Source organism: Condylura cristata, unplaced genomic scaffold, assembly GCF_000260355.1.
Source record: "Condylura cristata isolate star-nosed mole 26May11 unplaced genomic scaffold, ConCri1.0 scaffold00006, whole genome shotgun sequence".
Lineage (NCBI taxonomy): Eukaryota > Metazoa > Chordata > Mammalia > Eulipotyphla > Talpidae > Condylura > Condylura cristata.
The window spans coordinates 59,503,638-59,530,677 of NW_004567107.1; the positions used below are offsets into that span (position 1 = coordinate 59,503,638).

Sequence of the window (27,040 nt, forward strand, 5' to 3'; positions counted from 1 at the left end):
TATGCACTGTGATACAAATGAGAAAGGTATGATTTTGTTTTCTATATTAGTGAGGGAGGTTAGGAAGCAAAGAAGTTTTGTTTTAAAACATAAGTAGTATACACTAGAAATTGAGAAGTGAGAATATGAAAAATGAGGTTAAGAGGAGTGAACAAAGATTTTGAACTTTCATCTGTATGATAGAGCATCATTAGGAAATAATTATGAACCTTACTTTTAGAAGGCACATGCTGTTATTAATTTGGAGAATGGGTATGTAATGTGGAGACACCAAAGGCAGAATAAGTTCCAGTTGTCATAAAAATCAATCCACAACACTGTGATGTCTCCTTTTTGCTCTGTAATTCATTTCCTCTTACCTCTCAAACACACACGATTTAGAAAGTCTAGTATTTCAGTGGTAGCCCTTAGTTTTTGTAATATTTGAAAATTTCCCATATATCTGTTATTGATTTCCTATTTGATTCCATTGTGATCAGAGGTCATATTTTTTATTACTTAAATTCTCTAAAGCTTATAGAGACTTGTTTAATGGTTTACAATATGGTCTAAGAACATGTTCCAAGTGCTTTTGAAAAGAATGTGTAATCCGCTCTTGCTGGGTACTGCTGGGATCTAAAAATGTCAATTCAAACTGGTTGGTAGTCTTAAGTTTTTCGTATCTTAAGTGATTGTTTCTTCTTCTTCTATCAAACATTGAGAAAGGGGTCTTCAAATCTCCAACCTTAACAGATTTAGTCTTTTCTCATTATAGTTGTATCAGTTTTTGCTTCATTTATTTTGAAACTGTTATCAGGTAAATAAGCATTTAGAATTGTCATAATCCTTTTGCTTAATTGAGTCCTTTTTATCTCTTGTAACTCTTTGCTCTGATAGCTACTTTGTGATTAATACAGCCTCTCTAGCTTTCTTGATTAAAATGGTGTATCGTTTTCTATTCTTTCATGTTTTATCTGTATATAGTCTATTTTTAGGATGTTTCTTGTTGGTGACATATAGTTGGGTCTTTCTGAAAAATCCAGTCTGACCATCCCTGTCTTTTATTTGGGGTGGTCGAGTATTTGTATTTAAACCTCTTTAAAGACTCTTTAGGTGAAAATTTAAATATTAAAGTGTGGAGCTTATAAAATACGTATAAGTAAAGTATAAGACCACCTCAGCACAAAGGTAAGAAAGAAATGGAAATGTACATTAACATAGTTCTTATATTACATGACATGTAGCATACCAGTTAAAAAATGTGTGGCATATCTACAGTAGTCACTAAAGTAAAAGAACAAAAAGTTATTGCTAATGAGTCAACAAAGGAGATAAATTAGAACCACAGAAAATAGTTAATCCAAAGGAAAGGAGTGCTCTCACCCCACCTCCCAAAAGCACAAATGGAACAAAACAGGAAATAGGAAAATGACAGCTGTAACCTAACCATATAAATAATTATATTAAGTATAAATGCTCTAAATACTCTGATTACAAGTTAGAGATCATTTTGGTTTCTTCTTTGAGAATTTTAATTCAATGAATCAATCTTCTTTTTAAGAAACATTTCAACTCATGATTATATTTATCAATTAATTTTTAAACAAGATTTACTATTTATGCATATAGAACTGGGGTACAGGGCTGGCAGTGAGAGGATTCACCATACACAGACGGGGGAGCAGATCAGGCAGATGGATAAAGTACACTGCTGAAGGGAGCAGCGGGGGAGACAGGAGAGGTCTACCATGCCATGTGGGTCACCTCCCTGGCCGTGGATCAAACTCGTGCTGCAGTGGATGCGGAAAGCTTCATAATGCTGTGCTTTAAACTCACTGCACCACCAGGGAGGGCTCATTATCAATTAATTTTTTTTTCCTGAAGTAAAAGTGTCAATTTTATTTTCCAGATTAAAGTGTTTAGATTCATTGCAAAAAAAAAGAAAACAAAACAAAAGATTCCACCATCACATAGACCTTTAAATATATTTTCTTTCAACAGAAAAAATAAATCAAAATAGTTTAGATACAATATGAATGTCAGCTGCATAGGAAGCCAATCAATCTTTCAATATCTTAACATTGCTTTGTTGAACAAACAACTGTAAGAGGCAAAATTTCAAAGATATTTTATTTAAAATTCTCCATTTAGGAGGAAAGGTATGTAATGTTTACACATGCTTTCATAATTTATTTCACTGTGCAACTTGCATTCTATATAACAGTACAATAAGCCAGCAAAAGAAAATTCTCAGTCAGCAATTAGTCTCTCATGTAAAAAGCACTGAGTAAAGGGTACCAAAGTTGCTGTCTGTGAATGTTTTCATGACTCAGCAATACAACATTAGTTATCTAGTTCCACGTGTCTAAAAATCAAGGCATATATCTTTTCTTATTAGTGATAGAAAGGTTATTAGTATCTTTCCAAATACCACAATTCTGTTAGAATGTGGTATCTGAGAGCAGAGGGGCTTTATCGCTTTTCTCCTTTTCTTATAAATATATTCCCTTTTGTAGTAATTCCACAGTTCTAAATAAATTTTTATGCTGTGTATATTACTATGTCAGCACTGTTCTAATACAGAATTATGTTATTTTATAGCCAGCAAAATGGTCCAAACACATGAAAGAAATAGATGTTAGTTCTGCCAAAGTAGCACCTAGTAAATCAGCATGTCAAAGTTTCTCTTGTTATTCTTCATATGATGTAGGCAAAAAGCCATAGCAGAAACTTTATAAATATGGGCAGAAACATGAGAAGGAACTAGATAGGACACTGTTCTCCATTCCAGAATAAAATATTTTTACCATTTAATCTATTTTCTAAAGCATTTAATTATCTCCAAGTTACAGGGGCTACCAAGTCAAGATAAAATGATGCAAGATGAAAATGACTACTTAAATCTGAACTTCTTCCAAATGATTATATTTTCCAAGGGGAAAAAAAGGCACAGGAGGTACACATTTTAATTCAGCTCAAAATAATGAGAACTAATTTTAAGTGAGAAATATCTACTAAAACATAAAATTCAATTTTCTACTTCTAAGCTCAATAAACAATATCAGGACTGTGGGTCACTGTTTGGAGAATACATGTTGCTTGACATTCCCACACAGACAGGATCCTAAGGACTAAGTCTACAATGCAGGATTTAATAATTAATTTCAATGAACCATGTGCTTGGTCAGTAATTTTCTTCCTAAAGCTTAGGATATGTACAAGCTAATTTTCTTTTTCTGAAACTGAAATGATTTAGATGTTCTAATTTTCAGCTACTGAAAAGTTTTACAGTAATCTCACATACCAAGAACACCAAGAGATGTAATGTCAAACTAGTATCTGTGAAGTTAATTCAGATTCACTTTGACACGTGTAAACCATGAATCCTAAGTTAGAAAAAACAGTAGTTATGGTCAAGTTTCAACACTTATATCTTTGAAAGATATCAATAATGTTTATTATAATTGTAAACATAAATCTGTATCCGAAGAAAGCACATCTAAGAAAAGATGCACCCACTGCGATGATGCACCTGACATCCCTTTACAGACACCTTGTGACAACTGTAGTGTAACTGACTTTAACTGCCATTGCTGATTAGGACTCTGGGGCATGACAGGGAAGGAATGGCGTTACCCATACATACCACTGAACTACTTTAGCAGCAATCATAATAGTGACAAACAAGTTACACATTTAAAAAGTCATCAGAACATCTCTTTCTTGTACACTAGTATAGAAAGGTCTTCCGAAGATGAAGGAGTGTAGTCCTGGTTTAATTTTTTCAGCTAAAGCCATTATTATGTTAAGATCGCCCTCTGCTGTTAAATCAAGGTCTATCTTCAGGTTCCGAAGAGATTTAAAGGGCTTTTTCCCCTTCTGCCTACAGGTCATGAAAAAAGAGCAGAAAACCACAAATATATATGTAATGTTCAAAGGAAACAAAAAAAAATGTTGAAAGGAATTTGTTCTAGCCATCAGTTTTACTTACGTATCATCTTCTATGTATTTTATTAGTGTCAAGGCTTTTCTGTGAAGGACAAGTAGAAACTGTGCAAGGAAAGTACTCCTGAGAGATAAACCAGGTTTCAGATGAAAGACCTGTAGTAAAATGAAGCTTTTTAGTAAGTAATCCACTCCTATTCTCTTGACACATCACAAGTCTACCACAGTTTTGGTGGTGTCTGGCAGCTAACAATACATCCTGGCACATCTCAGTCATCTCTATTGATACACCAACAAGACAGAAGCACAGTGGAAGAATGGATTAGGTGGCAGTCAGACAGTTCTATGGTGCCTCTAAAAATGGGCTGAATTTCACGTTCTACCTCCGAATAAATCCATATTTATAATTTAAAATCACATCACTAGTTGCTCTGAATTGTATTAGTCTACTTCTCCACATCTTCAAATAAAACCGAAGCATCCAGAAGTTGAGCTATGCTTGGACTATGATTCTGAAGTATACAGAATCATAAGGATAGGGGCAGAGTACACATGCCCCTAGAGGGATTTTATTTCAGCTTGAGAAGTATGGAATTACATGACTATAAATTGTCCTTGAACTTAACACAAATGTCACAGACCATACAGACCAGGATCCAATATTTCTACTGAACATAAGGATCTCATTATTTCAAAATTACATCTACGACACTGTTTCCTGGCATGATCCCCAGAATGACATTATGACAAAGCTCTTTTATATCTGAAGTAAGCCCCATAAAATTTTCTTCAAATGTGTAATTAGATTTTTTTCCCCTAAAGAATGAGCACTAAAGATGCTATTATTTAAATAGAACTGTACTAAATTAAAAAGACATTTGTGGCTCAATTAATGTAAATAAACATTTACTACTCCTCCTACAAATGCCCTTGAGTTATAGGTTAGTGCTGAAATGGAAGCCTTTATTATTTAAACTGGGGAATGTTGCATCTTTAATTGCTAATATACAGAAGTCTCCAACAGTAATTCAAAAGAAAAATTATTGAGACACTTTATAAGACCAGAGATGATTAATGTAGTTGTATCATATATATATATATACAGTTTAGGCATTAGAGAATATAGTAAAAAAAAAAAAGATGTAGCACAACTCTCACAATCTCAGGTTTAAGATTTACCTGGTCCAAGAAGGCTTTAACTAGCGTGTCTCTGTGTAAAACATCTTGAAAAATATTCCTATAAAGAAAACAATTGTTGAAGTTCTGAAATGCATATATGATGCTACCTTTTCCAACCCCTCACTATAATCAATAAATCAAATTTCAAGGAACAGGATATCACATACAACGGTATTTATAAGAATCAAACATATATATTTGGAGATATAAAACATGTATTCACTTTAACTCAAGGATGTATTTGTAAATTACTAGAACTTGTTAGATCATTATGTAGTGATTTTTTTCTCCAAAGAGGACAAGTAATTTCAGAAAGGGTATGCATATGTTTGTAATCAATATATGTTAGTACCTTCATCTTATTAAAAAAAATGTGAGAGCAGTAGGCAATTAATACTACCTATTCTTATTACCACTCAAAAAACAAAACAAAAACAAACATACACAACACCATTAAAAACTAAAGCAAAATAAAAGGCTGACTTTATCTACTAATAACTGCTAATACGCAGTTTAGAAGGAGCAAGAGTAAAAGGAAGAATGCTAAGAAATGTTAAGAGTAGGATTAAGGAACATACCCAGGTGGTTATCAGCAATACCATTACTACTAGACTTGCAATAAAAACTCCAGGATCTGGTAAGTGACAGGTCATTATTACCCTCAGCATCAAGTACCAGATCTTGGGACTTAATATGTATTTGGTAAATAAACCCTTAATGACTTATTTTTACAAATTAATGTAATATATTTTACGAGCTTCCTTAAGAGAAACAATCATATCAAGAAAAATAGATTTAAGAAAAAAAGTTTTTTGAAGCATAATTCTATTAGTATATTCTTCCCTTTAAATACATGTTTGTTTTGCTCACAAAAGATACAATTTCAAAATACTGTTTTATAGCAAGCTTGAAGGCATTACGTACAAATCAGGAGTGAAACTCTCGTCTGTGTAGATAATTGTGTCCTGAGCCATATCTTCCTCTGAAGTGGCCCTCCAGAATGCTGACAGTTCTGATCTCATGTATCTGCGCTGATTATATATATGCTCATGACAGGGTGGCATCTGCTTGACAGTATTGATATCCACATCTATGTGTGTGGTGGGATAGGGAGCATACATAACTTGCCGAAAGGGCAGCACAAAGCTTCCAGTTGAATCCTGTCATAATGAAAGGAAAAGTTACTGCCAAAAGATAGGAAGAATTACTTTTTAGTTAAAAGAAATCTGGCTTCAATTTAGCGAATTCATGCTAGAAATAAATCATTTTAGTGTGCAAAGGTGTGGTAATAGGAGTGTTTATTTACTACAGCACTGATTTTAATAGCAAAATACCATAAACAAACCAAGAGTCCAAAAAAGCGAGTGATTATCCAATATATTTAGGGGGAAGGGAAAGGGAGATATGAAACAAACAAAAAAACCAACCCAGTAAGATATGTGACAAATATTAACATCGGTTATTCATTGGTCTGTGAGGTTACAAGGCAGTTTTTTCCTTTGATTATTCATATGCTCTATAATCTCAATAATAAATTTTGTATTGTTATAAGTAAAAAATGTACTTCTTTCCACATGTAGTTAGCTGGGTAGCCAATTGCAATGTAACAAGTACCTACTGTGTATAAGGTACTGTGCTATATGCTATAAACAGAACAGAAGGCAAACTATTTTTAATGTTTTACACTTACACGCTGTAATAATCATCTTTATAAGTAAATCTTCCTCTATATATAATTGCTCCTTAGGATTATATGGATTTACAGATGTATAAATAATGGGTAAAGTCTTTGAACATTTTTGAGACTCTTAATATTTGTCCAAGTATTTTCTGGAAGGTTATACACTTCATGTTATTTCATTGTCATGGAAAACGTATAACAAATTTTTTCATTAAAATATAATTTCAAATAATCCTCTATACATCTGGTTTAGATCCCTTTCAATGATAAAAATAAATAATGAAAGGAGAGAATACTGAGAAAATCTAAGTACATTAGTATTTCTCACAGGAATAAGCTCTAATTTTCAGACTTGTACACTTCAAATCAGAAACAATTTTCCTTTAATTTCTATATTGAATACTTATAGGTTCACAGCCCACAAATTACTGAGATTACAAATTATAAATTTTTTATTTGCAACAACTTTTCATTTTGATATGCCTGTATCCTCATGAAAGCGTATCAGGTAACTATTAGGAAAGCTACTTCTTCACATCTTTGACCATAATTGAAACAATTATCAATTTTCCCCTAATTACTGAAAAATAACTGTCAATTTACCTTTATTGTTCCTTCAAAAGCAGACTCAATTAAAGAAAAATATAAGACAATTTTTCTAATACACACACATATACAAGAAAGTATAAATAATACATAGGAATGTATATATGTAATTTATATACATAGTCTTGAAAAAGTATGTAGATTTTGAGCAATTACTTTATATATACAGTTTATATATATAATGTGCAGATGTGTATATATATACTTTTTCAAGATAAGAAGCTTATATTTTTTTTTTCAAAAGATGAATATGTAAACATAAAGTGGTAACATAAGAATTCAAGTTTCTTTAGTAAAAAAGGAATGTTGCCATTTTGGGTGTGGAAATCAATTCAAGAACAGATTAAAAACAAAAATCCTAGGGCTAAACAGGAAGGCACAGAAAACCACAAAGAACATTATTTTATAGTGTTTTACTTAAAAGAATGATAAGTCTGTAAGGCCTGCCTGAGTAAAGGAAGTCAGCCCTTAGCATAGAAACATGAAATGATTAAATGGTAATATTTGAAATATATTCATAAAGGACCTCAAAATGATTTTTAAAAATTGGTTTCACTTGTACAAATGGAAACTGTACCTTTAAAAGGCCTTGTACAAAGAGTCCTGACTCATATTTAAATGATGATTCTGCTTCACATAATCTGGAGCATTTTCTCTCTGCTGGAGTCAGAAAAAGGCATAGTGTTCTCACAATCTGTAAAAGAACAGATTTTAGCATTAAAATACGAAGTGAAAAGGCCATTGGCTTGCTTATGAAAGAAATTTCAATTATTTTTGTTAATAAAGTACATCTCAGATATAAGCATCCCTTATTCATCTAGAATATTCATGGGCGGTTAACAGTTGCTGCTTAAAATAGAGAGTCTGGTCAAATTCTTTGAGAAATTCTTTGGTAATGGACTGCCAGATATCTCAAAACTCTTAATATTTGAGTATATATTGTGACTCTCTAGGTAGCTGAATAATAGGAAGATTTTCTCAAATCTGACAAAGAACACTTATTTCAGTGGGAAGCAAAGATCTAATTTATTTATCTACCCTGCACATGTTTTTGGACAAGAAAATAAAATGCAGTTAAAATAGGCAGAATTATAGCTTCTGTTCAATAGTTCTACAGGTGCAAGATCAATGAAACAAATAGGAAGGAGTGTGTACAAATCCTTCAATAAAATGAGAACTGATTTTTATCAAATTTTACTTAAATAAGGGAGTTATTACCTAAGTTTTAGAAACTGATTTTAACAGGACTTCATCTGTAGTTCAATTTAGACAAAAAAAAAAAAAAATGCAATGTAAGTACAATCTCAGACAATATTCAGAGTTTTAATGGTAAAGCAGTGGTTTTAAATAATGGAACCTTGGCTATAAACTAAAAAGATGAAAGGGAAGCCATTAAACCAGAAGAGGATGTGGAAAACTGTTTGGAGATTTCTCAAACTGCTAAAAAATGGAGTTTCCACATGACCCAGCAATCCACTCCTAGGCATCTACCCAAAAGACACAAAAACACTGATTCAAAAAGACATACCTGCACCCCATATTTATTGCTGCTTCATTTACAATAGGAAAGACATGAAATCAACCCAAATGCCCAAAAGTAGATGACTAGATTAAAAAGATATGGTATATATACACAATGGAATATCACTCAGCAATCAAAAGATAAACTCATGCCTTTTGAGCAACATGGATGGAGCTGGAAGGGATCATGCTTAATGAAATAAGCCAGAAAGAAAGAGAAAAATACTAGATGGTTTTACTCATAGCAGGTGCATAAAGGACCAGGGGAAAAAAACAAAACAAAACAATGAATAACTATATATCAGAGACATTTTATGGGGTGGAGTGGGGGATGAGATCAAAAATGGGGGAGGGGGAATGCATGGGACTATGGGGATGGCACATGGGTAAATTGGTGATGGGAATCCCAAGGAGATTACAACTGAGATGATGGAAAAAGGCACAAAATGATGTAAAAATAAACTATTATACAAAAGAAAAAAAAAAAGATTCTCCTATCAGTTAGACAATCTGGAAACTGGTTGTGCTGTCATGACTTATAAAAAGAAATGCAGCAGTACCCCCTTCGCTGACTGAGTTATATTCCAAGGAGCCCAGAAGATGAGTGAAACTTCAGAGAGTAAGTACTGAGCTTTATATACGCTATGCTTCTTTCCTGCACATATACCTATGAGAAAGTTTAATTTTATAAATTAGGGACAGTAGATGGCTAATGACAGTAACTAGTAGTAAAATAGAAGAATTACAGAAACATAATGTGAATGTGGACTTCTCAAATTAATCTTTCCACATGTGATATTTTCAGAATGAGGTAATTGCCATGGATAAGAGGGGGACTACCAGTATATATCTGGTCTTTGTTTAGGTATGTAACTTCTAAAATCCCTGAAATTTCCTAATAAGAGGTAAAGATGTGTTAATATTCCTATCAAACCCCTTTAAACCACAGGTATTTGGTAATGAGGTGACTTTGCTTCCCTCTACCACCTAAAGATGGGGACTGGTTGCAAAGGGAGCCAATCATGTGATCAGAGGGTTGGAATTTTCATTCCCACCTACCATTCACCCCACTTCTGGGGAGGGAAGAGAGGCTAGAAGTTTAACTAACTGCCAAAGGCCAACCATTAAATCATGCTTATGTAAAGAGGCCTCCATAAAAACGAAGTAGGAACGGTTCAGAAGCTTCTGGGATGAACATGTAATGAACAGAGAGAGTGGTGTGTTCAGAGAGAGCATGGGAGCAACCAGCCCTCCCACTATACCTTGTCCTATGCATCTCTTCTGTTTGTTCCTTTTAAGTAAACTGGTAATCCAGTAAATAATATATACCCCTAAACTGTGTGAGCTACTTAAGCAAATTATTAAATGGATCTGAAGAAAGGGACAGTCTTGTAGGACTGAGCCCTTAACTTATGAAATCTGATTTATCTTTTGGGACAGTGTAATATTTGAGTTAAACATTAGGTCACCCAACAGGTGTCTGGAGAATAAGTGATGGAACACCAACCTCCTCTCCTCCTCATCAGAACTGATGACCAAAACCCTTTTTACTGGTACTTGTAAGTTATTTAAAAAAAAAAAAAACTGAGAAATGATTTCCTATTTAGTTTACTTTAAACTCATTTATGTCACAGTATTTGGTTGGGTTATATTATCTCCATACTCTTAAATCATCTTGACTACAACCTAACTTTTGAATTATAATCCATTACATCTTATGAAAAAATACAGATTATTTGTAGAATTACAAAATTAGTTACCTTATTTACTTTCTCTGCACTGCTACCTACTACGACAGAACAGCCACAGGTTTGCAAGTGAGAGCTAATGGCACTGTAAATTGAAGAAAAAAGGATTGAAAACATTGCATGTAAAGCAATTTTATACACTAAAGGCAAATGAGTCTAAATAATTTAGAAAAGTTTACCTGATGAGTACCAAAGCTATAAATATAAAATTATCTTTAATTCTACTTACATTTTTCAGATACCTTCCACAGAATCTTTAATTTAAACCTTAAAACAACCCAGTTAGTAAAACAGTACCATTTTATAATGAAAGATTCTAAGGTTTAGAAAGGGTGATTTTTTTATAGTTAGAAGACTTAAAAATAAGGTATAAATGGCCAACACTGCAGAATCAGGACTATAGTGCCTCTGATTCAAGTCAGGTAAAGTTTCTAGGTTAAATACATTCATTCATCTGAGATGTCAATATAAATCTAAAGGAAAAGACTGTGAACATAAAAGCAAATACTTTATCCTTTCATTTCATTAAACAAAACAGAATTTCTTGATAATCTGCAATTGTAAAGAAATGCAAAAGTATTTTAAATGAGATTACACATGTAGAGAGAAGAATGAATATAGGGATCAACACATTGACATTCAATAAATATTGACCATGTAATAATAATTATTTCCTTAGAAAAATAAAAATAGCTTGCCCAGACTTATAAAGAAGTAACTCAGTTAGTTTGATTTTAAAGCCTTTACTCTTAAGATGTACTATGAAGATTAGTATATGTATGAGTTGCTTTTGTTTCTATGTTTAAATAACTTCATTACATGCATAATACCATCTAATTTGAAAGTATTCTTAATGAGGAAAAAACCAAGAAACAAAATTGGGCTGAGACTTCTTATGTGGATAATGCAAAAACTCAGCCTCTGTAAATATTAAAAAGCAGCATCAAATACATCACAACATGTTAATAAATGAAAAAGTAACATAAAACAGAAGAATAATTTAAACAAGCAATGCTGTCCCTAGAATAATCTGGGTAGATATTATGCTACTATTTTCTTACTTCCAAATCTGTGGGGAACTTAAGATTTGTATTTGCTTCATCTAGGTTTTTTTGTTTATATAATAGTTTATTTTTACATCATTTTGTACATTTTTTTTTTCATCTCAATTGTAATCCCCTTGGGTTTCCCATCACCGAGTTGCTTCATCTAGTTTTAATGAAAATTCTTACTTGAGAAGAAAGCCTTCATGACAACTGTCACCAATATCATCATCATTGAGAACAGTATCAATTATCTGAAATCACCAAAAAAAAGTACTTAGACTATAACACAATATAGTAACACTTTAAATATACAAGTCTAAATTAAAAGTATCATACTGCTCTCATTTTGAGCTTCAAGAATACCCATAAAACAATCTCTGTGTACTACCATAAACTTTCAAAGGAATAAATACAAAAGCTGGTTGGGCAGGTTAAGCAACAATTTTTACAAGAAGAGCTTCCTTTTGAGCTGTCAGAATCAGGAGACAATCCTTAATCATAGGGTCAGAAAACAAGAATAGTTTGCTAATGAATTTTCTATCAATGAATTTTCTATAAATAAATTCAAAATGCTCTCAAATAATTTGGAAACAATATTAAAGAAAATCCTTTACTAAGGGCCACAGATTTGTAGTATGTTTTGTTATAACAGTGCTTGCTTCTATAAAGTCTGAAATTCTATTCCAAGAAATATAAAATGGTTAAGTAAATTAAGTTTTATAACTACTATTATCCAAAGCTTCTGTTTGGCCAAAAACTTCAGTATTTTAAGAGTGATTAGGGGTCTCCCCCTTGTGGCACAAGGGGCTGAGACACTACACTGTGAGGCTGTCCACAGCTACTGCAGCACAAATTCAATCCCAGGCCAGGGAGATGACCCACATGGCTCAGTAGACCTCTCCTGTTTTGCCATGTGCTCCCCTCAGCAGTGTATTTCAGTCGATCTGCCTATTCTGCTCCCCACTCTGTCTTTGGTGAATCCTTTGGCCTGCACTCCAGCTCTTGTATGCATAAATAAGTAAATCTTAAAAAAAAAAAAAGTATTTAAGTGACTAATACTTCCTATGAATAGTATGCATGATAGGAAATGCATGCTAAAATTAGTAAATTACTAATATAGATAACAGCAACATAATTCAAAGGAACTAGAAGTAGGAAACATTATCCTATTAAACTATATAAGAACTTACATCTATTTCTTCAGGAACACTGTGTGATTTCATAGATGAAAGTAGTTCCATTACAGGAATTACTTCTCCAGTAAGCATAGGAATAATACTCTGACCCTGCATACAAAAGTATAAAGAGGTGAAGAAATTATAGTACCTAGGGTAAAGTGGAAAATAAAACATTATAAATTGAAAGCAAACAGTGACATCGTTGATAGAAATACTCAATAACTTCTTCAAGCACAGCTTCAAACACATTTACTACCCAAAACATTTCTAAAGGATTTATATGCCATTTAAAATTCATTTGTATTCTTCCATGAATAATTTTCTCTAATCAGAATGGAATCAGTGGTTTATCATTTATTATTACATGTAGTAATTAAATCACCCTGCCAAATTTAGAAATTTATTTGAGATATAAAAACTACTGTTAATTAAAGGTATTTTATATTTAAAAAATTAAAAACTACTGTTAATTAAAGGTATTTTATATTTAAAAAATTAGGAAAGGTAAGCATACAGTCTTTGAAATCTTCAGCAAGTAACTCAGTAGTAAAGTTCAAATCAATAGTTAACCTCATATTCATAAGGCACAAATGCAAGTTAAAATCAGTACATATACTTTAAGAATCAACAAAACTGACAAGTTTCCTTTAGAGTTCTTTCAAGATACTATTATTACTTAACATATCTCAAAAATACATTTCTGCAATTTGTAGTTTCTAGAATGAAACTGAAAATAAAATACAGACCACAACAAAAATATAATGTCTCAACTACAGGTGATACTTCACTTATTCACTATTACTTCTCCCAAAGTTTTTCACCATTACAAATATGTAAACTTTTGGAATGGTGAATGTAATAGTCACATATGTCTATCAAAATTTGGCAAAACCAGTTTTATTTAAGTTCAATCTTAATAGGTTGTTTTTCCCTTCACTCACATTTCATGAAATATTTTAATCAAACATTTCATATGTATCTTCAAACTAGAAAATGTTATCCCTAAAGAGACCTAACTCATTTTTTTAAGAACCCTTTCTCATGTAAGTTGCCTCAGAATTTAAGCGTAATTGTTTCTCTGGAAATTTTATCTTAAGCCCCTTGCATCTTATTGAAGGCTTTATTATTTAAAAAAAAAAATCTGTAACCTTAGCAACACAACACTCATTGTTTCTGCTTTCTAAAGTAATTTTCTAAGTGCTTGTTTACAATTACAATCAAGATATGCAATTCAACAAGAATAATGACTGAAGTTATATTAAATATACTTCTTTTATCAGAAGACAGCTCCAAGCATACAAAGTTAGCACAGAGTGTAGTTGCTTTTGACTAACCTGTCATCCCTAAAGAATACTGATTGTTCAAAATAAAGTCATTGAAAACACATGATGTGGGCTTTGAAAGGATCAACTGTCAATGCCCCCTCTTTTTTTAGAAAAGATAATTATGGGAAAATGCTGTCCTATTGTTTTAGGTATATGTATCTCATCACTTTTTTCTCAGACATTTATCACCCTAAATGACTGGATATTCTCACTGAAGTATACAACAAAAAAAATCCTATGAGAATGAACACAGAAGAGGCTCTAAAAGGAAATTTCTCAAGTTTTGTTTCCTCTTTGGATTTCTCTAATTTGGACTTCTCACTAGGGATGTTTTCTTTTTAGAAAATCTCCATTTTGTTCAAATGTACAGATAAGATAGGAACACATTTTCAAGTAGAGCTCTTAAAAATTAAATAGTGATAACTTTGTAAGTTTCCACTTGGAATAAAAGAAAACAAAACCAATTCCAGATTCCATTAAAAGTAGAATTATATTGGGTCCAATATCTTCTCCTGAGATAATTCTAAGTACTCCTTAACTAGGCAGGTACACATAGTGTTTGGTAGGTAAGTCACCCCATCCTTGGCACCTGCCTACTGACAGGAAGGAAGGACTGGGCTTCCTTGAGTAAAAGGGACATATTTTCTTCTAAGTTTCAGACTTTTCCTCAGACTTACCTCCTGTGCCTTACAAAGCTATTCATAGAAACTTTCATAAAAAGTTAAGATTTTGGAGAACAAATTTATGTTCTTGTATTTTTATAATTTTTAAGAAAAGTTATTATGCAAAGTATCAATCTGTCGGAAAACACAAACACACACAAAAGTAATTTAGTCATGTGCAGAGTGGAGCTTTAATAAATAGAGCAATGGGAATGGCCAAACATAATGGGAATAAAAGCAAAGGACTTTTGTCCACTGACAATTCCCTTTCCAGACGTGTCTGAACTTCAGAACTATATTGAAACGGTTTGTATTTAATCTCCACAAGGGAAACCAGACACTTAATAATGCTTCTCAAACACTTGTACCTTCTCACTTGTACCTTCTCCATAAGGGCATTCTAACTCATACTTTCTTAGAGACTTGATATTATCAGAAGTTTGATAGGTAAAGTAAGGAATATCTCTGGCAAATTATAATGTTAAAACAAAACTGCATCATAGAATAACTGCATGAATTTTAAAGATACAACATGAAACTTCAAAGAAATGTTCTGGTTAGGGTTGTATCTGTAACCCCAGAGCTTAGGGGCATACACTTTTATCCCCCTACATCTATGGAAATGTTTGAGAAGCAATGACTTAATGAAAACTTCATGTGCAATTTTCAATTTTTACGATGAACAACTTATTCAAAGTTTAGTCTCTGCAAACAGAAAAAAAGGTAGGAAGATAATAATCAATGCAATTTACTTTTATCTTTTATTCATTTAGCTTTTCAGGTCATCTAGTTTATTCCATACATCTCCATGGAACTGCTATTCATTTCTAAAAGTAGCCCTCTACTTACATAGACAATGCTGTGGACAAGGTATTGATGCTATCTGCTCCTTACCTGATCTTCCATTCTTTCTGTGCCTTCTAAGACAATCTTCTGGACATTTTCTTGCCTTTCCTGAGCAAGAGAAAATTCATTAAAACAAACAAACAAACAACCTCAACAGAGACATTTTTGTATATTTTAGTCATGGGTAAAACACTTTCAATGCATCTAACTGAGGATGAGGTAAGGAGGAGAAAACCACAAATGCTGAAGTCATTTGGATTTTTCATGATAACTTTAAAACTGTGGAACTGAATCACTTTTTATGTCACTGTTTAGATAATCCTGGAATATTTGGTTAATGTGAGAGCAGAAGTAAGAAATTAACCCACCAAAACTATGCTTTCACAGATAATACAAAATAAAATTAGAATACCTTTACTTCTGCAGTTAAAAACTGATAATTTTGCAGAAAACAGTAAAACATCTGCATAGTTATATGATAGAAAACTTGTGATGGAAACTACACTTTCCAATAAGATCAAATAGAATATAAAGAATATAGAGCCTCTAATTTTAAATGACTTTCATAAATATGTAAGAAGTCTGCAAAGATGTTTATAAAAAAATTCTTTAATAAGACATTATTTTTCCTATCTGGTAAAAGCTTTGTAATAATACTTTTGAGAACTTCTATGTTAGTATCAAATTGCAAGATAGATACTTGAATTTGTTCTTCTTTCAAAAGTATATGCAAATAAAAATGTCATCACATATTGAACTGTAGGATTTAGGGGCTAACAATAACTTCCTCTAGAAACCAGTTGGCCCAATCTCTTCATTAAAAAAATTTGGGAACTTGGCATAGGAGTTAAACTACAGGGACCAATGGTTATATGGTTGACTGCTTATGAAAAAACTGTCTTGATTTGCTTATTGACTCACAACAATAAGCGAAAGACAGGGATGAGAGGGGTGTGTGTGTGTGTGTGTGTGTGTGTGTGTGTGTGTGTGTGTGTGTGTGTGTGTGTGTGTGTGTGAGGTGACGTCAGGCAATGAAAAAAATAAAGGCTAAAATAAAAATAGAGTCAAAGTCTCCCAAGACAAGATTCCAAAACCTCTGTGTGTATGTGTGTGTGTGTGTGTGTGTGTGTGTGTGTGGAGAAGGACTGGGATGTAGGTCAGAGGTATGGGAGACAATGGGTGAGAAGATTCACAAGAGACAGAGAGGGGAGCAAAACAGGCTGATCTACTGAAATACACTGCTGAAGGGAGCAGCAAGGTGAGACAGGAAAGGTTATGCCATAAACGGGTCAGGGATTGAACTCAGACTGTAGTGGTGATAACACAGAGAGTTAATTCCTAGGCCACTAGGATGCCCCAAAACATATTTCTTAATTTCTCTAAGCTTAAGGTTTTTATTGGTAATGCAGTGCAATCATCTCCTACCTTTCAGGATTTTTATGAAAATAGATTAGTTCAGGCCCTCCCTGGTGGTGCAGTGGGTTAAAGCACAACACTGAGAAGCTAAAGCCACTTCCACATGAGTTCGACTCCTGCCTGTCCTGGAGGTGACCACATGGCGCAGCAGACCTCTCCTGACCCGCCCGCTGCTCCCCTCAGCAGTGTACTTCGTCGATCTGCCTGTTCTGCTCCCCACTCTGTCTCTGGTGAAGCCTCCCACTGCCCCTGAGCCTCTGGCCTGTACCCCAGTTCTGTATGAACAATAAATAAATCTTTAAAAAAAAAAAAAAGAAAAAGAAAATAGATTAGTTCTATCTGTATTTAGTAGGGTAGATGCAAATAATATCTAATGTTTGACTTAACTGTTCACAGTTACTAAAAACTAGATATAAATATATCAGATAAACTTTTGATGGCTAGGTTGGCATGATTAATAAAACGAAAAACCACTCACCTTATGCATCCATATTCTTCCTTTCCGGATAATGTGTGTTAGTCTATCAACACACACTCTGTGAAGTGGGAGGTAGAAGCTAAGTTCTGTCTGTGGAAGTATAATTGATAATCCATATGTACTTCTATCCCCATTCCAGTTTCCATCGAAGATTAATGAAACAATAATTACTCCTTTTTCGGATAAGACAAAAAACTTTACATCTATAGCTCCACTCTCTGCATTTCGAAGGATTTCTCCATTTAGTGTATGGTTGGCAAGAAAAGTTATTTCTCCATCGCTGAGAAGTACCTGTTCTGTCTTTGGAGCCCAAATGTGTCTTACTCTAGGGCCAAGAATATTGTCCCAGTAAGCAAAGGTAGCTGCTAATAAAGGTGATTTACCATTTAAAATAATCTCTGTCTTGGCAACAGCTGGAGATGGTGGTGGACAGAGAGCCGACATCACTGCATCCAAAATCTCACATTATCCAAATATTCCAGGGTTATCTAAAGAACGACATTAAAAAAAAAAAAAAAACCCAATGATTAGACCCAGGAGAGACATTCAACTAATATGGCAAGTACACATAAGTGTTTACTGATATAATTTTACAATATGTAATAGTAATTTGTCACTATGTATGGGGCATACATTCAGAAATCCAAAACAAATAAAGAGAGCCTCTGAACATTCATATGAAATATTATATACTAACACTCACTAAACATATCCTCACTGTTCCCAAGTACCCAGTCTATGTACAGTTCTAATATGGTTAGGTATTTAAATACCTAATCTGATATGATTAGGTATTTAAACTCATAGCAACTAAAGAAAAACAAATAGGGACAGGTGGGCTAGTCAGAGGCCATAATGCTTGCTTGAGTTGAACTGTGACTTGCCCACTCCCAAAATGTGTTCAAATTCTAACCCCTGGTATCTGTGACTATAACCTTACTATAAATAAGTACAACCAAGGAGATATATTAAGTAAATACATAGCCATGACTATACTGCACTTTTATTTTTCCTTTCTTTTGGGGGGAAAAAAGGGAGTGTAATGATACTAGGAAGAGTGTAATAATTTCACCCTACATTAAAATGGAACTGAGCCTGATAGCAAAATCTGGTTGAATTATGAGAGAACATTTTACCTGATTTAATTAAGCTATTGTAGATCATTAATTACATTTGAGTCTCACTACCAGTAACATTAGAAAGAAAACAAAAACAGGTATCAAGTTGAATTGCTTAGATTTAAATCTGCCAAAATAAATAATTTGAGAAATGCAATGTTACAGAAAAGTGTAATACAAGAGTAGTAAAAAAGATAGACTAACAAAGTCATCCTCTTTGGTGAGAAAAATCCATATACACAGATGTGGATAAAAAAATCAGTTTAAAACCAATAGTCTTTATCCATACATCTTAGTTTCATGTAGTATTGGCTACACCAGTGTTATCAAACAATTAGCCATAGGGTCTTTTGAGAGAAGCCAGGATCCAAATTGGGTGGCACAGTGGTTTGGCACTCCTGTAAAAAAGAATAGGGTTCATGAGAATATACCCAATATACTTTTGAAAATAATCTATCATATGAAGACACAATTATAACAATTGTCATATGTTAAAGATGTTAACACAGTGGTAGGTTTGAAGCTTTACTTTTTCTCAAACCTTTCCTACAAAGCTATTATCTCTTCTCTAGTTGATATTTTAAAAGTTCATTAGTCCACTGCAAATCAGTATTAGTCCACTGAAAATCAGTATTCTACAGTCATAAAGTCACAATTTTGGAACCACTTGTTTTTTTTCTCCCAACCCTAAAAGCAGCAGTCGCCTGATCAACAGGAGTTGATCAGGCCAATTCAATGACAGTGAACTGCTATCATCAGACTGTTTGGAACAGTTCTAAAATTTCAAGAGGCAAGACTCAGAGATAAAGTTCAACATATCAGTATCAGGCTACCGCTCACAGATCCAAGTTTCTCAAACAGGCAGGCTAACCTCCCAGTCTTTAGAACTGCTTAATTTTCAGCGAGCCAGTGGGGAAGCTTAAAAGAAAAGAGTCTTTTTTTTTTTTAACTTCTTTAATTGAAAGATAATTTTGGACTGCTAACAGAGCCTAATCAAGAGACGGTTGAAGCAAATTTACAAGAAAGAAAACTTAGTTTCTATATTACTGTTTTCTGAAGCAGTTTAGTGCACAACCTGCAACGTGGCCTGTAATTAATACTTCATTTTTGTTTAATTTGTTTAAAGAGCACAGTCATCACTAGGCAGTTTCTCATTTAGTCAGGTTTTTCCCAGGGTGGCAGGGTTTGGTTGAGGTGCTGGCAACAGTATCTGTGTCACAAACCACCACATTACAAGTATTCCGACTTTATATTGTTAATTTCGTATTATTATAATGTTTCTGTGTTACCTAGTGGTGAACATTTTCCAGAGTGGGAGAAAGATGGTATCTAACACCATTTTCCAGTAGCTGTTGCACATTAATTAATTTTAACAAATTAAAAGTATCAGGCATAGCTCCTTGCTGGGCATCTTAGGTGAAGAATGAGACCAGTTAGAAACGAATTTATCCACTAGCCATCACCAGACTTTTCCTTTTCTAGAGTCTACCAATCTCCATTGCTCTGAAAGGGACATGCCTCCGTCTCTTGCATACACAAACTCGGTGCCCTTCAGACACCGTGTGGATACAGCAGGCGTGCAATCTGTGCACTTCCTTCTGCAAGTGATAGTATCATTCAAGAGATGCCACAGTCACAGTGGTCACTTCCTTTAAATAAATCTAGTAATCTCGGAGCAGTGAAGCAAGAGGATTACGTATCCCCAAATCAGAGTACAACCCGGTGCAGAACTGCTGCCCAAATTTTCAAGGAACCAGCAATTCTCGGAAACTTCTATTGAAATTCTCTAAGCGTGTAGTACGTCAACACATCCACACCACCCAGCCAATCTCCTCCTCTCGGACCCCAACTAGGTCCCGACCAGGCACGCGCCGCCCTCTGGCCTTCCCCCGGGTCGGGCCTCTAAGTGCAAGAGGCTGTTTCCCCAAAGCCCGCGTCGCCGAGACTTGGGTTCCTCCAACTCTCACGCCGGGTCCCCAGAAAAGAGACGGCTCTGGGACAGAGGGAGGGAAGGCCGGGAAGAGGCCAAATCCCCTTGGTCTACGCCGCCGCCGCCGCCGCCTCCCGGGAACCGGAGGCCCAGATGCCGAGAGCTCCACTCGTCGCCGGTCCACGAAAACTGCCCGTTTCAGTCGGGTAACAGACGGTGAGTAAGGGGGAAAGAGAACGCACCGGGCCTTAGAGAGAGCCCGCGACGCCACCCTGGCCACGTCCCAGTATCCCAAGCCCACGCAGCCGCTAACACGCCGACCTCTCACTTACCCATTCGCCACAGCCCAGCGCCAGCGCCTCCGCCTCCGCTCCCGCGGGCGCAGGCACCACAACCGCAGCCCCGCCCCCGTCCCTCCCCCACACCGCCTCTGGGCTCGCCTCTGGCCACGCCCCTTGCGCGTCCAGGCTGTCAGTTCTGCTTTGGTTTCTCTTCCTCCTTAAATTTTATCCGACTTTACCACTTTCACCTACGGAGAATACTGTGAAAGAAGTTAGGGGAGAAATAGCGGGCAATCCTAAAACACACAGTTTCTAAGCACACACCTGCTTTTTTCTAGATCCTGTTCCCATACCCAAAGGAAAAGAAGCCGCCAGGAGGGATGCTTGACGTACCCGGCGCCATCTTTTATGAGGGCGGAACGAGTCGCTGTTTGGTGCACCGCCCATTTTCTCATTTGGACTCCGTAGGTTACGTCTTGGCGCTTTCTATTTGCCGTGACGAGAACGCAAACACACGAGGCCTGTATGAGGAGGCGGGGCAGACTTGTTCTGTCCTTTCCTGAGCAATTTCTGTGGTGAAAATGTTGGTTTAAGGTATTAACCGAGATGGCGCTGTCCTTAATGGGGAAGATAGATCTCGAGAAAGAAAGCAGAGTTGTTAGTTGCAAATGGTTTGGTTTTTGCTTGGTGGTTAGTGATGCTGAACAGATATTTGATGGATGTATGAATTTCTTTCATCCTTATGACACAATTTAGTAATCTGTAACTTAATCCCACATCCGAAGAGGTGGTAATTTTCTTTCCCCACACTGGGTAGTCACCACAATTATGTTCTCCTTACTTGCATGCTTTTTCCTTAGGCATGACTTCACACCTTTAAATGCCATTTTGCTAGCTGCACAATGGTGATGAGGTTTTTCTTAACCTTTGAAAATTTCTTTATCATTGTTTGACGGGCTGTGTGTGTGTTTTAAATTTCAGGTTAAATCAGCCTTTGGTCTGCAAGTTTGTCTATTCAGGCTAACCACTAGAGAAGGGTCACACTTAAGTCTTGCAGCACATCTTTATCATTCACTGATGTAAAAATGAAATAAACACACAAAATGACTTCCTCAACCTATGTTCTCCACAGAAATCAATTCCTTGTAAGGACTAACTCTCAGCTATAACACCAAAGAGCTACCATTTATCTAGTTCCTGCTGTGTGTTTGGTACTATGCTCTTCAGTCTACATAAAGAATTACTTTTAATCCTCCCCTCATATCTATGATAGAGGTTTTGTCATCCCTTTTTTTTACAGAGGAGTTATCTGGGGTTTAGAGAGATTAAGTTATTTAGCAAAGGCCACCTAGCCACCCGATTCAGGCGAATTTACTTCAATTCCAGAACCCACTGAGTCCTGACATGCCAGACTCCTACTCATGAAGGAGTTGTTGACAGCCCTTATCAGATAGCACTTTGGGGAGCTAATAATATCTCCTCCAGTTCAGAGTAAGACTCAGGTTAAGTGCCTGGGAAAAGAATACAGCATCAAGAACAGTTTTTCCTACTACAAAATTTTTGCCTGAACTCAAAATAATTTCCCTTGTTTCCAACAGGTTTCTGTTTTGTGCATTATCAATCCTAGGACAAATATTCTTCCTAAGAGAAATAATGAAATACCAGGCCTACATTCTTCATGACTATGAAAACTAAAGGTATATAGTGCATGTGGCTTTGTTTGACTGATGTGTCTAGTCATTGTGAATTCTCTGCCTCCCAACATCTACTTTGACAATATTTAGGCATTGTGTATCAGTAGTATTTGTAATACCAGTAGTTAGTAAAATCTGAGCACAAAAATCAGGACAGAGAAAAAGTATGTGGTAATGTGACCCCTAACTCCTATCATAAGGAGTTTTAACTCTTTTCCCCTCCAAACTTGTTAATCATTCCAAATAAAACACCTCAAATAATTATACCCTGTAAATGAAAATAGACTTGGTTATTGAAATGTAAGTTCAAGCAAGAATCCTAGTCACCACTTCCAACCAGAAGGCTACTCCCAAGACCCTATTTGAAAAATGTGAGCTACCTACACATAATTAAGGTGCAATCATGCAAAAAGGCTTTAAAACTAGGGGAGCAGATAGTAAAGCAGATAGTTAAGGGATTAGACTCTGGAAGTAGAGCTATGCTATGTCTATCTTTTTGGATTATGAGAGTATTTATCTTCGCCGTACCTCAGTTTCCTCCTTCAAAATGGTAAGCAGGTTTATACTCACAGGGTTATTGTAAGGCTCATTTGAGATTAGACTGACTAAGTTTAGAACAGAATATTTAAGAAACAGTACTGATACTGAGTTTTATAATGATATAGGGATAATACAAGTAATATAAATGACTTAAAAACCTTTTAAACTGTGTTCATATTTATAATACCAATAATTTTAGCTTTAGAGCCCATAGAACCTTGTTACAATATCACAAATGTCAGTTATTGTTGGAAACCTCCCCATCCTTTCTTTATTACTGTATTTAAGGATTATGTGCTACTTCAGAGTTGCATCTGAGGACTTGTTGATTACCTCTGAGTTGCCAAATTATGATAATTTAGATTTAACTGTGGTTGGCGTGAAAAGATCTGATGTTTGACATGGAATTTTGGTATGTAAACCACAATGTGTTTAATTTCTTTTACATAATGAGATTTTATATGGTTGCTTAATCATTTCAGTTTTATCAGTGTGGTTAAGGTACATTGGCTTTTGGTTAGAATATGAATGAGCATGGCCCTCTCTGGTGGCCCAGTGGATGAGGATGCAGCACTGCAAGCTAGTCGCAGTCACTTCAGTGCGAGTTCAGTGTGGCCACCTCCTGCTGGCCCAGGACCTGACTGATATGGCACAGCAGACCTCTCCTGTCTCGCCCGCTGCTTCCCTCAGCAGTGTCTATTTACCTGTTCTGCTCTCCACTCTGTCTCTGGTGAATCTTTACACCACCCCTGCACCTCTGATCTGTACCCCAGTTCTGAATGCATAAATAAATCTTTAGAAATGAGTCTTTAGAATATGAGTGAGCAGACATTCATTCAGTTGGAGGATCTTGAATAAAGTTCAGTTGGAATCTTGAATAAAGTTCTGTCAGCTGGTCTAAGTGGTCTGTAAAGTTCTAGTAGATCTAGTAGGTCCATGCTGGAGCTAACAGTATGTATATAGTTTTAGTGATGCACAGCATTGGTACGATCCCTGCAACGAACATCTTTAGGATCTAATATCTATTTCCTTTCAGATCCTCCTGGGACTAACAATTATATAACAAGTCAGTAAGTTTTTAAGTGAGGGGATTCACATCTTCCACCAGGTATTGTCCTTATCCCTTCCATGTTGGTGATCTGTAGCTCTCAAGCTACAGTTATGAGTGATAAGTTCCCAAAAGAGAATCCAGTATGAGAAAATGCTTAGCTCCTAGGAGTGTCATAAAAATATAGGAGAGAAGTAGGAAATCAAGCAATGACCCCCTCACTCTACACATCCCACACCTGCCTCAGAATGTCCCCCTGAGCTCATCTGCCCTGGGTTGACCCTCTATTTGCCACTCAGCATTCTTTGCAGTTACTTTTTGTTGTACTTATTCATACCTTGCTTTTTAAGTAAGTTCTTTCATCATTTATGTGTTACTTTTGCCTCTCAATTTTATCACGAGCTGAAAATTAGGTTAGAGTTGCTTAGAGTTTTATTGTCCAAAGTCATCTGATATATGATTGGTAAATGATGCACATATCTGATCATATATCAGATGATTGGTAAATTCCAGATGACGGAAACTTCAACTACTTAGGGTTATTATTCTTAGTTCAGGCTTCTGTAACACAAACACCTCTTTTGAAAATGGCTTTTGTCTTTGTTTAAGAACTCAGGTCACTCTGACTTAAAGTGGGTGAGGAGCAGTGGAGGAGACCATGGCTATTTTGGCATCATGGTGGAGCATCATGTCTTCCTTCCCCATGCTATTTCTTTTAACCCAACAAGGAAATAAAAAACCATGGCTAACATCACTTCTCTGGCCACTTTTCCCCCAAATGTTTTGACATCTACTCCTTTTCTTCAAAATTATCTTAACAAGTTTGGTCTTTTTTCTTCCGTGTGAATGTAAGGACTGACTAACCTGTAAACTTCCATAAATAACCTGTGTGGGCTTTTTGGGGGCTTCCATTTATGAGCATGGTACTTTCTGTATTTGAAACTTGATATATTCTTTAATTACATTTTACAGTTTTCTCAGAAAGATACTTCATATCTTTTTGTGATTGTCCCAGGTTATATATTTGTGTTGCTATTGAAAATAGTTTCTTTTAAAAAATGACATTTAAAATGATTTCTTGTTAGTGTGTTTTGTCACTTTGCTTTTCTTTGTTCATCTTATACTTGGCAACCTTGCTTAATGTTCTTAATGGTTGTAAATACTTAAAAACAACAAAAAAAGGAAATAAGCCCCAAACCAGAAGGTCACTACCATTTTACTCTCATGTCCTTCGTGAGACTTTTCAGTTGCTTCCTACTTTCTATAGTGACCTGGGTCCTTAGGACACTATAGCATAATTTGTAATAATCTCCACAATATGGTTCCAGTTGACTTTTCAAGATTGTATTCTTATTGACCTTTCCCTTTGTTCCTTGCAAATCCTCCAATGTTTACTGCTCTGTGACCAAATACGTAGTTCTATTAGTGTGAAATGCACTTACCACTCAGTTCTCTGTGAGAGAACCTCATTAACTGTAACTGTGGGCTACCTCTTCCAGGAAGACTTCTTGGATATCTCCAATTGTAATCAATGTGTCATTTTATTGTGTACCCTTAACCTCCAATATTAATATAGTAACTATATTCTTTGTATTTATATTATACATTTTGAGGGGCAAATAATGCTCATAACATTGCAGTTTAGAGACTATCAGAGATGACTGCAGCACACAATGTAGTGTATAAAGGATTAAACTTTGGAGTCAAGCCAATTTAGGCTTGAGACTTTCCTCAGCCACTTTGCAACCTTGGGTAAATTACTGATATCTTTGAACCTCAATTTCTTCCTCTTGAAAATGAGATTGCTTTGAGGATTAAATGAGATGATCCAAGTAAAATCTTCACCTTTATGAAAAATACTAGATGGTTTCACTCATAGCAGGAGTATAAAGGAACAGGCAAGAAAATAATAATAATGAACAGTTATATACCAGAGACATTTTACAGGGTTGGAATGGGGAATGGGATAAAAAATGGGGGGAGGGGTGCACTGGACTATGGTGATGGCACATGAGTGATTGTGTGATGGGAAGCCCACGGGGATTACAGCTGAGATGGAAAAAGGCACAACATGATGTAAAAATAAACTATTCTATTATTTAAAAAAAAATCTTTACCTTTATCCCTGTCCAGTAGTAATTGCAGATTATACTTAGTGATTATTATTACATGGTGATGACTCAGTTGGTGTTTGTTGAATAGCATATTCTCAATTCCTACTTTATAGATGAAGAGGTTCAAGGTTATAGAAACAAGACTTGTTGAAGGTCATACCTTTTCGGGCAGATCTGTAACTAACACCTTTGTGCACTAGCATGTGAGTACCCTTTCTGCTTTATCAACACACAGCAAGTATAGTTGTATTTAGTCGCTAGGTTGAAAGCTTTCTGAGGGCAAGGACCTTATCTAATTCACTTTTGTCTGCCCCTGCCTGTAAATAGCGCCTTGGTTATGTTAGATTCTCAATAAATGTTGCATGTAATTTAACTTGAGAAGGTCCCAGCAGATTAAGAAATTGATTAGTACATACATTTGACTTTACAGAATTTTACTAATGTCCAAATATGGCATATAATCAAATGATAATTAGAAGGGAAAGCTTAATTTAAACATTACTGTTTATTTATTGCTATTTATTTATTGAGTAAGTCACTGAACAGAGATTTCAAATACTGCCAAGGAAAAGGTTAAGAAATTCAGACACATTATTATTATTATTTTTAAAGATTTTTTATTCATTTGTGCATACAGAACTGGGGTACAGGCCAGAGGCTCAGGGGTGGCGAGAGGCTTCACCAGAGAGAGTGGGGAGCAGAACA

The 27,040-nt window shown here is 35.3% G+C and overlaps 1 protein-coding gene across 6 annotated transcripts; it reads right to left on the reverse strand.

Moving 5' to 3' along the window:
• Positions 1–1,994: 1,994 nt before the first annotated feature.
• Positions 1,995–21,338, reverse strand: LOC101633389 (chromosome unknown open reading frame, human C9orf72). 6 transcript variants are annotated; one of them, XM_012721630.1, is made up of 12 exons: positions 21,264–21,338; positions 19,018–19,126; positions 17,611–18,098; positions 15,765–15,824; positions 12,896–12,991; positions 11,892–11,956; positions 10,672–10,744; positions 7,968–8,084; positions 6,028–6,263; positions 5,104–5,161; positions 3,971–4,080; positions 1,995–3,862 (listed from the first exon to the last, which is right to left on the reverse strand). In XM_012721630.1, exons 3-12 carry the CDS (start codon positions 18,052–18,054, stop codon positions 3,676–3,678), a joined length of 1,446 nt encoding a protein of 481 aa, XP_012577084.1. In that variant the 5' UTR covers positions 18,055–18,098; positions 19,018–19,126; positions 21,264–21,338; the 3' UTR covers positions 1,995–3,675. The 6 variants fall into 6 exon arrangements, with proteins under 6 accessions (XP_012577084.1, XP_012577080.1, XP_012577082.1 ...); XM_012721626.1 differs by having other exon boundaries at positions 18,933–19,126; XM_012721628.1 differs by lacking the exon at positions 21,264–21,338 and adding an exon at positions 20,991–21,058 and having other exon boundaries at positions 18,933–19,126.
• Between the last annotated feature and the right edge of the window lie 5,702 nt (positions 21,339–27,040).